This window comes from Bombina bombina, chromosome 8, assembly GCF_027579735.1.
Source record: "Bombina bombina isolate aBomBom1 chromosome 8, aBomBom1.pri, whole genome shotgun sequence".
Lineage (NCBI taxonomy): Eukaryota > Metazoa > Chordata > Amphibia > Anura > Bombinatoridae > Bombina > Bombina bombina.
Window position 1 is genome coordinate 44,743,008 of NC_069506.1, and position 18,089 is coordinate 44,761,096.

The 18,089-nt window shown below is 41.4% G+C and overlaps 1 protein-coding gene across 1 annotated transcript in view; it reads left to right on the forward strand.

Annotated features, from left to right (window-relative positions):
* The window catches only part of PANK4 (pantothenate kinase 4 (inactive)), a 178,875-nt gene that overhangs the window by 81,126 nt on the left and 79,660 nt on the right, over positions 1–18,089 (forward strand). Inside the window, exon 13 of the mRNA XM_053690347.1 lies at positions 16,790–16,941. Within this exon, the coding sequence (XP_053546322.1) occupies positions 16,790–16,941 (152 nt within the window). The remainder of the gene's footprint in view (positions 1–16,789; positions 16,942–18,089) is intronic.

Here is an 18,089-nt window from a genome sequence, read left to right on the forward strand (position 1 = left end):
GGACAACTGGGAAGCGGATTATCTGAGTCGTCAGACTTTCCATCCGGGGGAGTGGGAACTTCACCCGGAGGTTTTTGCCCAGTTAACTCAACGATGGGGCATTCCAGATCTGGATCTGATGGCGTCACGTCAGAACTTCAAAGTTCCACATTACGGGTCAAGGTCCAGGGATCCCAAAGCGACATTAGTAGATGCCTTAGTGGCGCCTTGGTCGTTCAATCTACCTTATGTCTTTCCACCGTTTCCTCTTCTCCCCCGGCTAGGAGCCAGGATCAAACAGGAGAAGGCTTCAGTAATTCTGATAGCTCCTGCGTGGCCACGCAGGACATGGTATGCAGACCTGGTGAATATGTCATCGGTTCCACCATGGAAGCTACCTTTGAGGCAGGACCTTCTAACTCAAGGTCCATTTGAACATCCAAACCAAGTTTCTCTGCAACTGACTGCTTCGAGATTGATCGCTTGATTCTAGCGAAGCGTGGCTTTTCGGAATCAGTCATAGATACTCTGATCCAGGCTAGAAAGCCTGTCACCAGGAAGATTTACCATAAGATATGGCGGAAATATCTTTGCTGGTGTGAGTCCAAGGATTACTCATGGAGTAAGATTAACATTCCAAGGATACTATCCTTTCTCCAAGAAGGATTGGAGAAAGGTCTATCAGCTAGTTCTTTAAAAGGACAGATATCTGCTCTGTCTATTCTCTTACATAAGCGTCTGGCAGCTGTGCCAGATGTGCAGGCGTTTGTACAGGCCTTAGTTAGGATCAAACCTTTTTACAGACCCGTGGCTCCTCCATGGAGTCTAAATTTAGTTCTTTCAGTTCTTCAGGGGGTTCCGTTTGAACCTCTACATTCCATAGATATTAAGTTACTATCTTGGAAAGTTTTGTTCTTGGTTGCTATTTCTTCTGCTGGAAGAGTGTCTGAATTGTCTGCTTTGCAGTGTAATTCACCTTATCTGGTGTTCCATGCAGATAAGGTTGTTTTGCGTACCAAACCTGGTTTTCTTCCAAAAGTTGTTTCTAATAAGAATATTAACCAGGAAATTATTGTTCCTTCTCTGTGTCCTAATCCAGCTTCTAAGAAGGAACGACTGTTACACAATCTTGATGTGGTTCGTGCTTTAAAGTTCTATTTACAAGCAACTAAAAATTTCAGACAAACATCATCCTTGTTTGTTGTCTATTCTGGTAAGAGGAGAGGTCAAAAAGCAACTGCTACCTCTCTTTCCTTCTGGCTAAAGAGCATCATCAGATTGGCTTATGAGACTGCTGGACAGCAGCCTCCTGAACGAATTACAGCTCATTCCACCAGGGCTGTGGCTTCCACATGGGCTTTCAAGAATGAGGCTTCTGTTGAACAGATTTGTAAGGCAGCGACTTGGTCTTCACTACATACATTCACTAAATTTTACAAATTCGATACTTTTGCTTCTTCGGAGGCTATTTTTGGGAGAAAGGTTTTACAAGCAGTGGTGCCTTCCGTTTAGGTTACCTGACTTGTTCCCTCCCTTCATCCGTGTCCTAAAGCTTTGGTATTGGTTCCCACAAGTAAGGATGAAGCCGTGGACCGGACACACCAATGTAGGAGAAAACGGAATTTATATTTACCTGATGGATTCCTTTCTCCTACGGTGTGTCCGGTCCACGGCCCACTCTGGCATTTAGTCAGGTTTAAATTTATTTTTCCAAACTACAGTCACCACTGCACCCTATGGTTCTCCTTTTTCTCCTAACCGTTGGTCGAATGACTGGGGGGGCGGAGCCTAAGGGGAGCTATATGGACAGCTCTGCTGTGTGTTCTCTTTGCCACTTCCTGTAGGGGAAGAGAATATCCCACAAGTAAGGATGAAGCCGTGGACCGGACACACCGTAGGAGAAAGGAATCCATCAGGTAAATATAAATTCCGTTTTTATATCTAATTTGCATATCTTGCACAGAGTTCTCTTGTGCATTGGTGACCATGTATACAGAGTACTTCTGAGGAAAAGCAAGCGGGATACTTGCCTAGATTTGCTAATACAATAATCCTATGAACCTTTCTTTTATGCAATGAAGGATTTTAATCTCATGCTTTTGTCTTCACCATAACTCAAATAAGTATTGCAATTAATTAGTAAAGAGTGTTTGCCTTCTGTATAACTACAATAATATTTTTTTATTCCAATTGAGTTAAAGTGATAGTAAATTCTAGTGTTTGTGAAACACTAGGATTTACCAATGCAACAAATAAAGGGGTCTTTCAGTCAGGAAGTATTCCTTTGTCTGCAGTGCTTGTCGTGCTGAGCGCCTCAGGCTGCCCATGGCAGAACGCTATTTTATCACTGAGGTGATCTTTGCTAATAGCATAATGCCAGCCGGCCTGCACGGCTATTAGATAAGAGGTGTAAATGTCACCTCATTGAAAAAAAGAGTTCTGGTGCCAGCAGCCTGAGACGCTCAGTGCGGCAAGCGCTGCAGACAAATAAAGGAACTTTCAGCATCAAGTGTTTTATACTTCATGACTGAAAGTCCCCTTTATTTGTTGCACTGGTAAATCCTAGCGTTTCAGAAATGCTAGAATTTACCATCACTTTAATTTGTGTGTGGGGGGGGGGAATACATTATTATTTCCTTCCTAAGATAGGGAAAGTCTACGGCTTCATTCCTTACTGGTGGGAAATACAACACCTGTCCATCAGGAGGAGGCAAAGACACCCCAGCCAAAGGCTTAAATATCCCTCCCACTTCCTCATTACCCCAGTCATTCTTTGCCTTTCGTCATGTTAGGTGGTGGCAGAGATGTGTCAGAAGATTAGGAGAGTCCTGAAAAAGGGTATCTGCCCTTTGAGATAGGACTGGAGTTTTAAGTAGTGATGTAAACTTCTCAGTGCGATTATTGATGAAAGTTAGAGTCTGGAGATGCAGGGAATGTTTTTCTTTGAAACCATCCAGACTACTGCTAACAGCTCCTAAGCAATCAGTGTTGACGAGTTTCACTGCAGGCTTTTTCTCACTCAAGTCCATGTCAGGAGCGCTGCTATAAGACTGTCACACTTGAGAGGCTGTGTTATGTTCCACAGCATGGTTCCTGGAGGTAAGATTGTTTCAATTTTTACACCTAAAACGCTATAACAGGGTCACAGTGTGGCTTTATACACTTCCTTTTGACTTTTCCTGTGCCGGTTAAGATGGCGAACATTATTAAGAACAAATCCATTATTTCTACGGTGAAGGTACGGAGACAAGGGTGCCTTCTTACCGCAAGATAAGAAGAACAAGTCTAAGGGACGACAATAATCTAATCCTCCTCCAAGCCTGAGCAACCCAAGAGTACTTAGAAGCTGGCTCAGTCCTCAAATAAATCCAAGCAGAATAAGAAGCCAGCCGAAAACAAATCAGCATGAAGGGACGGCCCCCGATCTGGGATCGGATCGTGTAGGGGGCAGACTGTCTCTTTTTTCAGACGCCTGGTTCAGGGACGTACAGGATCCTCGGGTCCTGGAGGTGGTATCTCAGGGATACAAGATAGGCTTCAAATCTCATCCGCCAAGGGTTAGATTCCTTCTCTCGAATCTGTGGATACCTTTCTAGAGTGCGTTCGGGATCTATTCTCCTTAGCAGTTGTTTTCCCGGTGCCTATCGAAGAAAGAGGTTTGTGGTTTTATTCAAACCTTTTCGTGGTCCCAAAGGAGGAGGGAACTTTCTGCCCAATTCTGGACCTAATGTGCTTAAACAAATTTCTCAGTGTCCCTTTCTTCAAGATGGAAACAATAATCCAGGAAGGCCAGTTTTATGACCACTATAGATCTGAAGGATGCTTGCCTTCATGTTCCAATCCACAGGGATCACTTTCAGTTCTTGAAGTTTGCATTCCTGGACCAGCACTTTCAGTTCATTGCCCTTTTTTGTTTGGCCTAGCTACTGCTCCAAGAATCTTTACAAAGGTTCTGGGGGCTCTTCTAGCTTTTGCCACAACCCAGGGTTTTGCAGTAGCCCCATACTTGGACTATATTCTGGTGCAAGCACCATCCTTTTGTCTTGCGGAAGAATTCTCTGAGTCCCTTCTCAGTCTTCTTCGATCGCCTGTATGGAAGATAAACTTGGAAAAGAGTTATCTTATCCCAAGTACCAGGATGGAATTCCTGGGTACTATAATAGACTCCATATCCATGAGGATATTTCTAACAGACCAGAGGTGTTGAGAGCTATCTTCGGCATGTCTTGCCCTCCGGACCTCCTTAAGTCCCTCTGTGGCTCAGTGTATGGAGGTGATTGGTCTCATGGTGTCCTGCATGGACATCATTCCTTTTGCCAGGTTCCTTCTCTGACCTTTACAACTGTGCATGCTGAGGCAGTGGAACGGTGATCATTCAGATCTGTCTCAACAGATTGTATGAGGCAGCGGGTCGAGAGAATCTCTCTCTTGGTGTCTTTGTCCAGATCATCTGTCCCGGGGGACATGCTTCTTAAGACCATCCTGGGAGATTGTGACTACGGACGCGTCTATCCGGATGGGGAGCCAGGAAGGCACAAGGGTTGTGGACTCAGGAGAAGTCCTCCCTCCTGATCAATATTTTGGAACTACGGGCAATTTTCAAGGCCTTGAAGGTTTGGCCACTTCTAGTTTCGTCCCAGTTTATCAGAATGAAGGAAGTATATCAGATTCTGGAGTGGGCGGAGGCCCACAGCTGTTCTGTCAGTGATCCACATCCCGGGTGTGGACAACTGGGAGGCGGATTTTCTCAGCAGGCAATCCTTCCATTCAGGGGAATGGTCTCTCTATCCCGAGGTGTTTGCAGAGATATGCAACAAGTCTCAATACCAAACTACCCAGGTATGGCTCGAAGTCGAGAGATCACCAAGCGGATCTAATAGATGCACTAGCAGTGCCCTGGAGGTTCAAACTCATATATATTTTTCCTTCATTACCGCTTCTTCCTCGAATGGTGGCCCGCATCAAGCACGAGCGGGTATCAGTAATCCTGATTGCTCAATCGTGGCCACGAAGGACGTGGTTTGCTGATCTGGTGGGGATGTCCTCATCTCCTCCGGGGAAGTTACCTTGTTACAGAGACCTGCTGATACAAGGTCCATTTGTTCATCAAAATCTAGATTCTCTGAGGCTGACTGCGTGGAGATTGAACTCTTAGTCTTAGCCAAGAGAGGTTTCTCTGAGAGTGTCATTGATACTCTTATTCAAGCTCATAAACCAGTTACTCTGCGTATTTACCACAAGGTGTGGAAGACCTACTTATTCTGGTGTGAAGAGCGTGGTTTTTCCTTGCACACAGTTGAGATTGCCAGGATCTTATCTTCTCTCCAGGATGGTCTGGAGAAGATCCTTTCTGCTAGTTTCCTGAGGGGATAGAGATTTTGTTCCTGTCGGTTTTATTGCACAAGAGCCTGGCTGAGCTTTCAGACGTGGAGTCCTTTGTTTAGGATCAGACCTGGGTTTAGATCTGGGGCTCCTCCTTGGAGCCTAAATCTTGTTCTTCAGGTTTTGCAACAGGTTCCGTTTGAGCCTCTGTATTCAGTTTACATTAAATTGTTATCTTGGAAGGTTCTCCTTTTATTGGCTATTGCCTCTGCGTGTGAGTTTCTGAGATCTCTGCTTTGCAATGTGTGCCCCCTTATCTGATTTTTCATGCAGATAAGGCAGTTTTACGTACTAAATTAGGTTTTCTTCCTAAGGTTGTGTCAGATCGCAACATCAATCAGAAGTTTGTGGTTCCTTCCTTTTTGTCCTAATCCTCCTTCATTGAAGGAACGTTTACTTCACAATTTGGATGTGGTTCACGTCTTGAAGTTACATCTTTAGGCTACTAAGGAGTTTAGACAATCTTCCTTTTTGTTTGTTGTGTAAGGGGCAGAAGGCTACTTCGATTTCTCTGTCTTTTTGGTTAAGGAGTGTCATCCACTTAGCTTATGATACAGCTGGACATCGTCCTCCTGAGAGGATAACGGCTTTTGCCAGGTTCCTTCTCTGACCTTTACAACTGTGCATGCTGAGGCAGTGGAACGGCGATCATTCAGATCTGTCTCAACAGATTGTATGAGGCAGCGGGTCGAGAGAATCTCTCTCTTGGTGTCTTTGTCCAGATCATCTGTCCCGGGGGACATGCTTCTTAAGACCATCCTGGGAGATTGTGACTACGGACGCGTCTATCCGGATGGGGAGCCAGGAAGGCACAAGGGTTGTGGACTCAGGAGAAGTCCTCCCTCCTGATCAATATTTTGGAACTACGGGCAATTTTCAAGGCCTTGAAGGTTTGGCCACTTCTAGTTTCGTCCCAGTTTATCAGAATGAAGGAAGTATATCAGATTCTGGAGTGGGCGGAGGGCCACAGCTGTTCTGTCAGTGATCCACATCCCGGGTGTGGACAACTGGGAGGCGGATTTTCTCAGCAGGCAATCCTTCCATTCAGGGGAATGGTCTCTCTATCCCGAGGTGTTTGCAGAGATATGCAACAAGTCTCAATACCAAACTACCCAGGTATGGCTCGAAGTCGAGAGATCACCAAGCGGATCTAATAGATGCACTAGCAGTGCCCTGGAGGTTCAAACTCATATATATTTTTCCTTCATTACCGCTTCTTCCTCGAATGGTGGCCCGCATCAAGCACGAGCGGGTATCAGTAATCCTGATTGCTCAATCGTGGCCACGAAGGACGTGGTTCGCTGATCTGGTGGGGATGTCCTCATCTCCTCCGGGGAAGTTACCTTGTTACAGAGACTGCTGATACAAGGTCCATTTGTTCATCAAAATCTAGATTCTCTGAGGCTGACTGCGTGGAGATTGAACTCTTAGTCTTAGCCAAGAGAGGTTTCTCTGAGAGTGTCATTGATACTCTTATTCAAGCTCATAAACCAGTTACTCTGCGTATTTACCACAAGGTGTGGAAGACCTACTTTTCTTTCATGTAATTAGCAAGAGTCCATGAGCTAGTGACGTATGGGATATACATTCCTACCAGGAGGGGCAAAGTTTCCCAAACCTCAAAATGCCTATAAATACACCCCTCACCACACCCACAATTCAGTTTTACAAACTTTGCCTCCGATGGAGGTGGTGAAGTAAGTTTGTGCTAGATTCTACGTTGATATGCGCTCCGCAGCAAGTTGGAGCCCGGTTTTCCTCTCAGCGTGCAGTGAATGTCAGAGGGATGTGAGGAGAGTATTGCCTATTTGAATGCAGTGATCTCCTTCTAAGGGGTCTATTTCATAGGTTCTCTGTTATCGGTCGTAGAGATTCATCTCTTACCTCCCTTTTCAGATCGACGATATACTCTTATATATACCATTACCTCTGCTGATTCTCGTTTCAGTACTGGTTTGGCTATCTGCTATATGTAGATGAGTGTCCTGGGGTAAGTAAGTCTTATTTTTTGTGACACTCCAAGCTATGGTTGGGCACTTTGTTTATAAAGTTCTAAATATATGTATTCAAACATTTATTTGCCTTGACTCAGAATGTTCAACTTTCCTTATTTTCAGACAGTCAGTTTCATATTTGGGATAATGCATTTTGATTTGACCATTTTTTCTTACCTTAAAATTTGACTTTTTCCCTGTGGGCTGTTAGGCTCGCGGGGGCTGAAAATGCTTCATTTTATTGCGTCATTCTTGGCGCGGACTTTTTTGGCGCAAAAATTCTATTTCCGTTTCCGGCGTCATACGTGTCGCCGGAAGTTGCGTCATTCTTTGACGTTATTTCGCGCCAAAAATGTCGGCGTTCCGGATGTGGCGTCATTTTTGGCGCCAAAAAGCATTTAGGCGCCAAATAATGTGGGCGTCTTATTTGGCGCGAAAAAATATGGGCGTCACTTTTGTCTCCACATTATTTAAGTCTCATTTTTTATTACTTCTGGTTGCTAGAAGCTTGTTCTTTGGCATTCTTTCCCATTCCTGAAACTGTCATTTAAGGAATTTGATCAATTTTGCTTTATATGTTGTTTTTTCTCTTACATATTGCAAGATGTCTCACGTTGCATCTGAGCCAGAAGATACTACAGGAAAATCGCTGTCAAGTGCTGAATCTACCAAAGCTAAGTGTATCTGCTGTAAACTTTTGGTAGCTATTTCTCCAGCTGTTGTTTGTATTGATTGTCATGACAAACTTGTTAAAGCAGATAATATTTCCTTTAGTAAAGTACCATTGCCTGTTGCAGTTCCCTCAACATCTAAGGTGCAGAATGTTCCTGATAATATAAGAGATTTTGTTTCTGAATCCATAAAGAAGGCTATGTCTGTTATTTCTCCTTCTAATAAACGTAAAAAATCTTTTAAAACTTCTCTCCCTACAGATGAATTTTTAAATGAACATCATCATTCTGATTCTGATGACTCCTCTGGTTCAGAGGATTCTGTCTCTGAGGTTGATGCTGATAAATCTTCATATTTATTTAAAATGGAATTTATTCGTTCTTTACTTAAAGAAGTTCTAATTGCTTTAGAAATAGAGGATTCTGGTCCTCTTGATACTAATTCTAAACGTTTAGATAAGGTATTTAAAGCTCCTGTGGTTATTCCAGAAGTTTTTCCTGTTCCTAATGCTATTTCTGCAGTAATTTCCAAAGAATGGGATAATTTGGGTAATTCATTTACTCCTTCTAAACGTTTTAAGCAATTATATCCTGTGCCGTCTGACAGATTAGAATTTTGGGACAAGATCCCTAAAGTTGATGGGGCTATTTCTACCCTTGCTAAACGTACTACTATTCCTACGTCAGATGGTACTTCGTTTAAGGATCCTCTAGATAGGAAAATTGAGTCCTTTCTAAGAAAAGCTTATCTGTGTTCAGGTAATCTTCTTAGACCTGCTATATCTTTGGCTGATGTTGCTGCAGCTTCAACTTTTTGGTTGGAAACTTTAGCGCAACAAGTAACACATCGTGATTCTCATGATATTATTATTCTTCTTCAGCATGCTAATAATTTTATCTGTGATGCCATTTTTGATATTATCAGAGTTGATGTCAGGTTTATGTCTCTAGCTATTTTAGCTAGAAGAGCTTTATGGCTTAAAACTTGGAATGCTGATATGGCTTCTAAATCAACTTTACTTTCCATTTCTTTCCAGGGTAACAAATTATTTGGTTCTCAGTTGGATTCCATTATTTCAACTGTTACTGGTGGGAAAGGAACTTTTTTACCACAGGATAAAAAATCTAAAGGTAAAAACAGGGCTAATAATCGTTTTCGTTCCTTTCGTTTCAACAAAGAACAAAAGCCTGATCCTTCATCCTCAGGAGCAGTTTCAGTTTGGAGACCATCTCCAGTCTGGAATAAATCCAAGCCAGCTAGAAAGGCAAAGCCTGCTTCTAAGTCCACATGAAGGTGCGGCCCTCATTCCAGCTCAGCTGGTAGGGGGCAGGTTACGTTTTTTCAAGGAAATTTGGATCAATTCTGTTCACAATCTTTGGATTCAGAGCATTGTTTCAGAAGGGTACAGAATTGGTTTCAAGTTGAGACCTCCTGCAAAGAGATTTTTTCTTTCCCGTGTCCCAGTAAATCCAGTAAAAGCTCAAGCATTTCTGAAATGTGTTTCAGATCTAGAGTTGACTGGAGTAATTATGCCAGTTCCAGTTCCGGAACAGGGGATGGGGTTTTATTCAAATCTCTTCATTGTACCAAAGAAGGAGAATTCTTTCAGACCAGTTCTGGATCTAAAAATATTGAATCGTTATGTAAGGATACCAACGTTCAAGATGGTAACTGTAAGGACTATCTTACCTTTTGTTCAGCAAGGGAATTATATGTCCACGATAGATTTACAGGATGCATATCTGCATATTCCGATTCATCCAGATCATTATCAGTTCCTGAGATTCTCGTTTCTGGACAAGCATTACCAATTTGTGGCTCTGCCGTTTGGCCTAGCTACAGCTCCAAGAATTTTTACAAAGGTTCTCGGTGCCCTGCTGTCTGTAATCAGAGAACAGGGTATTGTGGTATTTCCTTATTTGGACGATATCTTGGTACTTGCTCAGTCTTTACATTTAGCAGAATCTCATACGAATCGACTTGTGTTGTTTCTTCAAGATCATGGTTGGAGGATCAATTTACCAAAAAGTTCTTTGATTCCTCAGACAAGGGTAACCTTTCTGGGTTTCCAGATGGATTCAGTGTCCATGACTCTGTCTTTAACAGACAAGAGACGTCTAAAGTTGATTACAGCTTGTCGAAACCTTCAGTCACAATCATTCCCTTCGGTAGCCTTATGCATGGAAATTCTAGGTCTTATGACTGCTGCATCGGACGCGATCCCCTTTGCTCGTTTTCACATGCGACCTCTTCAGCTCTGTATGCTGAATCAATGGTGCAAGGATTACACGAAGATATCTCAATTAATATCTTTAAAACCGATTGTTCGACACTCTCTAACATGGTGGACAGATCACCATCGTTTAATTCAGGGGGCTTCTTTTGTGCTTCCGACCTGGACTGTAATTTCAACAGATGCAAGTCTCACAGGTTGGGGAGCTGTGTGGGGATCTCTGACGGCACAAGGAGTTTGGGAATCTCAGGAGGTGAGATTACCGATCAATATTTTGGAACTCCGTGCAATTTTCAGAGCTCTTCAGTTTTGGCCTCTTCTGAAGAGAGAATCGTTCATTTGTTTTCAGACAGACAATGTCACAACTGTGGCATACATCAATCATCAAGGAGGGACTCACAGTCCTCTGGCTATGAAAGAAGTATCTCGAATTTTGGTTTGGGCGGAATCCAGCTCCTGTCTAATCTCTGCGGTTCATATCCCAGGTGTAGACAATTGGGAAGCGGATTATCTCAGTCGCCAAACGTTGCATCCGGGCGAATGGTCTCTTCACCCAGAGGTATTTCTTCAGATTGTTCAAATGTGGGAACTTCCAGAAATAGATCTGATGGCGTCCCATCTAAACAAGAAACTTCCCAGGTATCTGTCCAGATCCCGGGATCCTCAGGCGGAGGCAGTGGATGCATTATCACTTCCTTGGAAGTATCATCCTGCCTATATCTTTCCGCCTCTAGTTCTTCTTCCAAGAGTAATCTCCAAGATTCTGAAGGAATGCTCGTTTGTTCTGCTGGTAGCTCCGGCATGGCCTCACAGGTTTTGGTATGCGGATCTTGTCCGGATGGCCTCTTGCCAACCGTGGACTCTTCCGTTAAGACCAGACCTTCTGTTACAAGGCCCTTTTTTCCATCAGGATCTGAAATCCTTAAATTTAAAGGTATGGAGATTGAACGCTTGATTCTTGGTCAAAGAGGTTTCTCTGACTCCGTGATTAATACTATGTTACAGGCTCGTAAATCTGTATCTCGAGAGATATATTATAGAGTCTGGAAGACTTATATTTCTTGGTGTCTTTCTCATCATTTTTCTTGGCATTCTTTTAGAATACCGAGAATTTTACAGTTTCTTCAGGATGGTTTAGATAAGGGTTTGTCCGCAAGTTCTTTGAAAGGACAAATCTCTGCTCTTTCTGTTCTTTTTCACAGAAAGATTGCTATTCTTCCTGATATTCATTGTTTTGTACAAGCTTTGGTTCGTATAAAACCTGTCATTAAGTCAATTTCTCCTCCTTGGAGTTTGAATTTGGTTCTGGGAGCTCTTCAAGCTCCTCCGTTTGAACCTATGCATTCATTGGACATTAAATTACTTTCTTGGAAAGTTTTGTTCCTTTTGGCCATCTCTTCTGCTAGAAGAGTTTCTGAATTATCTGCTCTTTCTTGTGAGTCTCCTTTTCTGATTTTTCATCAGGATAAGGCGGTGTTGCGAACTTCTTTTGAATTTTTACCTAAAGTTGTGAATTCCAACAACATTAGTAGAGAAATTGTGGTTCCTTCATTATGTCCTAATCCTAAGAATTCTAAGGAGAAATCGTTGCATTCTTTGGATGTTGTTAGAGCTTTGAAATATTATGTTGAAGCTACGAAATCTTTCCGTAAGACTTCTAGTCTATTTGTTATCTTTTCCGGTTCTAGGAAAGGCCAGAAAGCTTCTGCCATTTCTTTGGCATCTTGGTTGAAATCTTTAATTCATCTTGCCTATGTTGAGTCGGGTAAAATTCCGCCTCAGAGAATTACAGCTCATTCTACTAGGTCAGTATCTACTTCCTGGGCGTTTAGGAATGAAGCTTCGGTTGACCAGATCTGCAAAGCAGCAACTTGGTCCTCTTTGCATACTTTTACTAAATTCTACCATTTTGATGTATTTTCTTCTTCTGAAGCAGTTTTTGGTAGAAAAGTACTTCAGGCAGCGGTTTCAGTTTGAATCTTCTGCTTATGTTTTTCATTAAACTTTATTTTGGGTGTGGATTATTTTCAGCAGGAATTGGCTGTCTTTATTTTATCCCTCCCTCTCTAGTGACTCTTGTGTGGAAAGATCCACATCTTGGGTAGTCATTATCCCATACGTCACTAGCTCATGGACTCTTGCTAATTACATGAAAGAAAACATAATTTATGTAAGAACTTACCTGATAAATTCATTTCTTTCATATTAGCAAGAGTCCATGAGGCCCGCCCTTTTTTTGTGGTGGTTATGATTTTGTATAAAGCACAATTATTCCAATTCCTTATTTTATATGCTTTCGCACTTTTTTATCACCCCACTTCTTGGCTATTCGTTAAACTGAATTGTGGGTGTGGTGAGGGGTGTATTTATAGGCATTTTGAGGTTTGGGAAACTTTGCCCCTCCTGGTAGGAATGTATATCCCATACGTCACTAGCTCATGGACTCTTGCTAATATGAAAGAAATGAATTTATCAGGTAAGTTCTTACATAAATTATGTTATTCTGGTGTGAAGAGCGTGGTTTTTCCTTGCACACAGTTGAGATTGCCAGGATCTTATCTTCTCTCCAGGATGGTCTGGAGAAGATCCTTTCTGCTAGTCTGCAGGAACTGTACACCCAGACTAAAACAAAAGTTTTAGACTTTAGGACGGCAGATTTTTCATTAATGGGAGAATACCTAAAAAACTATTTAAAGGGGAAAAATCTTATTACAGGGGTTCAAGAACAGTGGGAATTTGTGAAAGGTGCCATTTTACATGCAACCGCACACTGTATTAGACATGTCTGTAAAAGTAAAAGAAAGCGGAAACCAATTTGGTTTTCCAAAGAAGTAGCACATGCTGTAAAGACAAAAAAGATAGCTTATAAAAATTACAGACACACACAAGCAGATGATGATATGAAAATATGGAGACTCCAACAAAAAAAGACTAAGCAGTTAATTAGGAAGGTTAAAGCTGATGCAGAAGAGAAGATAGCACAGTCAGTAAAACATGGGGACAAAACATTCTTTAGATATATCAGTGAAAGAAGAACAAATAAGGTAGGAATAGTAAAATTGAAATCAGTTGATGGTAGAATAATAGAAGGAGATAAGCAGATTGCAGACTGTCTCAATGATTACTTCTGTTCTGTTTTCACTAAAGATTGTGAAGATACAATGTCTACATTAAGGGATGCTATGCAAAATAGAAACAAGCTTAACAGTAATCTTTTTACAGAGGATGAGGTTTTGTTAGCATTATCAAAAATAAATGTTACAAAGGCAGTGGGTCCTGATAATATTCATCCAAGGGTTTTAAAAGAACTTCGTTCAGTGCTAACTGTCCCATTAACTGATCTGTTTAATCAGTCACTATTAACAGGAGCTGTCCCAGATGATTGGAGAATAGCAAATGTAATACCTCTTCATAAAAAGGGCAGTAGAGAAGAATCTGGCAACTACAGGCCAGTTAGTTTAACTTCAGTAGTAGGGAAATTAATGGAAAGCCTCTTAAAGGAAAGAATTATGACTTACATAAAGACAAACAATTTAGAGGACCAAAATCAGCATGGTTTTACTTCAGGGAGATCATGTCAGACTAATCTAATTGACTTCTTTGATTATGTAACAAAAGTATTAGACAAGGGAGGAGCAGTTGATGTAGCATATCTAGATTTCAGCAAAGCATTTGACACCGTCCCACACAATAAACTTATTCACAAACTATATCTCCTTGGTCTAGATTCAAAAATTGTGAACTGGGTGGAATGCTGGCTTAAGGACAGAAAACAAAGTGTCTTAGTAAATGGAGTTCATTCAGCAGAGGGGGCTGTTACTAGTGGTGTTCCTCAGGGGTCAGTTCTGGGGCCTGTTTTGTTTAACATATTTATCTGCGATATCAGCAAAGGGCTACAGGGGAAAGTATGTCTCTTTGCAGATGATACAAAAATTTGCAACAGAGTGGATGTTCCAGGGGGGGTAGACAAAATGAGAAGTGATATACAACAATTGGAGGATTGGACAAACGACTGGGATCTAAAGTTTGACACAGCAAAGTGTAAAATAATGCATTTAGGGAAGAAAAATCCAAATGTTAATTACAGACTCCATGACACTTTACTGACTGTTACAGACGAGGAACAGGACTTGGGAATTATTATTTCAGATGATTTAAAACTTAGTAAACAATGTAGTAAGGCAGCGAGTAAGGCTAGCAGAATGCTTGGATGTATTGGTAGAGGTATTTGCAGCAGAAATAGTAAGGTTCTTATGCCACTTTATAGATCATTAGTTAGGCCTCATCTTGAGTATTGTGTGCAGTTCTGGAGGCCATATCTTCAGAAGGATATTAACAAACTTGAATCTGTGCAAAGGAGGGCTACCAAAATGGTACATGGTCTAAAAAATAAAACTTACCAGGATAGGCTCAATGACCTAAATATGTATAGCTTAGAGGAGAGAAGGGAAAGAGGTGATATGATAGCAACTTTCAAGTACATTAAAGGGTTTAGTAAAACTGAGGCTGTGGGTATTTTACATAAAATGGAAAATTCAAGAACAAGGGGTCATGAGCTCAAGCTAAAGGGTAGTAGATTCAGGAGTAATTTGAGGAAGCACTTCTTTACAGAAAGAGTGATTGATTTATGGAATAAACTTCCTCAAGAGGTAGTAGCAACAAACACTGTGGGGGACTTTAAAAATGCATGGGACAAGTATAGGGCTATCCTACGAACTAGATAAGTTTATACTGTTAGGTAAGGTGGGGCAGACTTGCTGGGCCTATGGCTCTTATCTGCCGTCAATATCTATGTTTCCTGAGGGGACAGATTTTGTTCCTGTCGGTTTTATTGCACAAGAGACTGGCTGAGCTTTCAGACGTGGAGTCCTTTGTTTAGGATCAGACCTGGGTTTAGATCTGGGGCTCCTCCTTGGAGCCTAAATCTTGTTCTTCAGGTTTTGCAACAGGTTCCGTTTGAGTCTCTGTATTCAGTTGACATTAAATTGTTATCTTGGAAGGTTCTCCTTTTATTGGCTATTGCCTCTGCGCTCGAGTTTCTGAGATCTCTGCTTTGCAATGTGTGCCCCCTTATCTGATTTTTCATGCAGATAAGGCAGTTTTACGTACTAAATTAGGTTTTCTTCCTAAGGTTGTGTCAGATTGCAACATCAATCAGAAGTTTGTGGTTCCTTCCTTTTTGTCCTAATCCTCCTTCATTGAAGGAACGTTTACTTCACATTTTGGATGTGGTTCACGTCTTGAAGTTACATCTTTAGGCTACTAATGAGTTTAGACAATCTTCCTTTTTGTTTGTTGTCTATTCGGGGAAGTGTAAGGGGCAGAAGGCTACTTCGATTTCTCTGTCTTTTTGGTTAAGGAGTGTCATCCACTTAGCTTACGATACAGTGGGACATCGTTCTCCTGAGAGGATAACGGCTCATTCCACTAGAGCAGTGGCTTACTCTTGGGCCTTTTAAAGTGCCATAAAACAGGTTGAGATCTGTGCATGTCCTAAAAGGGCTAATTAATTAAAAATAGTTTGCATAAAAAATGGTTTAAAAATTTGCTGGCAAGTATTTTAAAATTTTCAAAAATAAGCAAAATGAATTACATAGCTAAACTGCCTGGAGCAGCTAACTCCACCCCTCTTATCAGTGTTTCAACTGAGTTCACAGCTTCTAGGCATGCTCAGATAATCCCAATGCACTTTTGCATTTTGCCAAAAGTACAATAAACATAGATACAGCCATAAAGGAATTGTGTGTGTGGGGGGGGGGGGAGTTAAAGCTTTAGAATTCAGAAACTAAAAAGAAAGGGTTAATGGCGAGGCACTGCAGTATAAATTTGCAGGTAAAGTAATTAAAGTACATATTATATTATTTTGTCTCTATCCCAACTTGTTTCATATCCCTTTAAGAACAAGGCCTCTATGGATCAGATTTGAAGCAGCTTTCAGGAGAAACGTTTTGCAGGCTGTGGTGCCCTCAGAATAGGGTCCGCCTCTTCTTTTTTGTTCCCTCCCGGCCCCCGCATGTTTTTTCTTGTCTATGGGCGGTCCCCTATTATTTATTTTTATTCTTCTGGCACCATTGATACCCTAATGTTTCTCCTACTTTTCCTTGTTCCCTCAGCAGAATGACTGGGGTAATGAGGAAGTGGGAGGGGTATTTAAGCCTTTTGCTGGGGTGTCGTTGCCTTCTCCTGGTGGCCAGGTGTATTTCCCAACAGTAAGAAATTAAGCCGTGGACTCTCCCTATGCAGAAGGAAAGGAAATTATCTGGTAAGCATAAGTTATGTTTTTACTGACAAGATATTTTCTATATAACGTATGCTACGTGATATTATTGTTATAATAATGAACTCTTCGCGTTAATCTGTGTTGTTTATCTTGAGCCTGCTGATAATCCTTAATTTATTGGTCCAATAGAGACCATGCACATATAAGAGGAGGCTGAACGGAAGGGGTCTTGGAACAAGACATCCAAGGCTGGGTAAGGATTTTTTTTTTTCTTTTGTAAAATCCTATCTCTCATATTTTTCTTTGCAGGTAAAACAGAAAGAAAATGACATAGCGTTAAAATATTTTCAGAGAGTTATCAAATCTTTGGATTCATTGGGCTGGGAGGAGAAACAGTTTGCTCTGGTGAAAGGACTGCTTGCTGGCAATGTGTTTGACTGGGGAGCAAAAGCAGTCTCAGAGTAGGTGTTCCATGTTTTCAAATCACCATTTTATATAGGTTATCTATGTATTACTATATGCACCGAATTAGAGCACAGACGCATGTGGCCATATGCATGAAGTGATGCATTCATTTTATATTTAGTTTTCTTTCTGTTGCACATTCACCTGTTTTAGCGAATGTTACTTCTTTGTGCACAGATGCTGTGAATTTACTCTTAAAGGGACATTATACACTCATTTTTTCCCTTGCATAAATGTGTTGTAGATGATCTATTTATATAGCCCATAATTTTTTTTTATTTTTTTTTTAGATAAATGTATAGTTTTGCTTATTTTTAAATATCATTGCTCTGATTTTCAGACTCCTAACCAAGCCCCAAAGTTTTAGGAGAATACCGCCAGCTACCTACTCCAGCTTGCTCCTGTTTGTCTAAAGGGTCTTTTCATATGCAAAAAAAGGGGGGGGGGTGTATTATTTCCCACTTGCAGTGGGCTTTCCAGCTCCCTTTTCAACAGAGCTAAACTGAGAGCTTCTAATTAAGTTTTTAAACAGTTTAATACTGGATTTTTATATCAGTATCTGTGCATCCTATTCTTTATAGTAGTGTCTATTAAATGCGTGTATACTGTCCCTTTAAAGGGACATGATAACCAAATGTTGAAGCACTTGAAAGTGATGCAGCATCGCTGTAAATAGCTGACTAGACAATTTCACCTGAAAATCTCTATGTAAACCTGAACGAGAGAAATGGCAAAACCCCAGACGTAGGTTTCAGGCTAGTGTGGGCCTTGTTAGTGAGGTACAGCCATATCCCTCTAAGCACCCTGAGCAACGGGTCTACGTCTGGATTCCCACATCACGCTTAGGGAGACTTCTCTGAGTCATAATTTGCATAAATAAAAAGAGAGAAGCGCTCAACCTGAGAACGAACAATAGCATAATAGCTTGTTCTATAGATAGTTACCACCCACAAATCTGCTTCTTTGTTATTTCCCTATTCAGTTTAACCCTTTGGTTGCTAAGCCATTTCCCACCTGGGTGCAAAGCTGGTTTTGAGGGGGGGTTAACTTTTTTCAATATATTTAATTTTTTCTCTTATTTATTTTTCTAGATCCCCAAGACTTATACTGTTGGAAAGGTTAGGCGATTACCTTTCCAACGGTG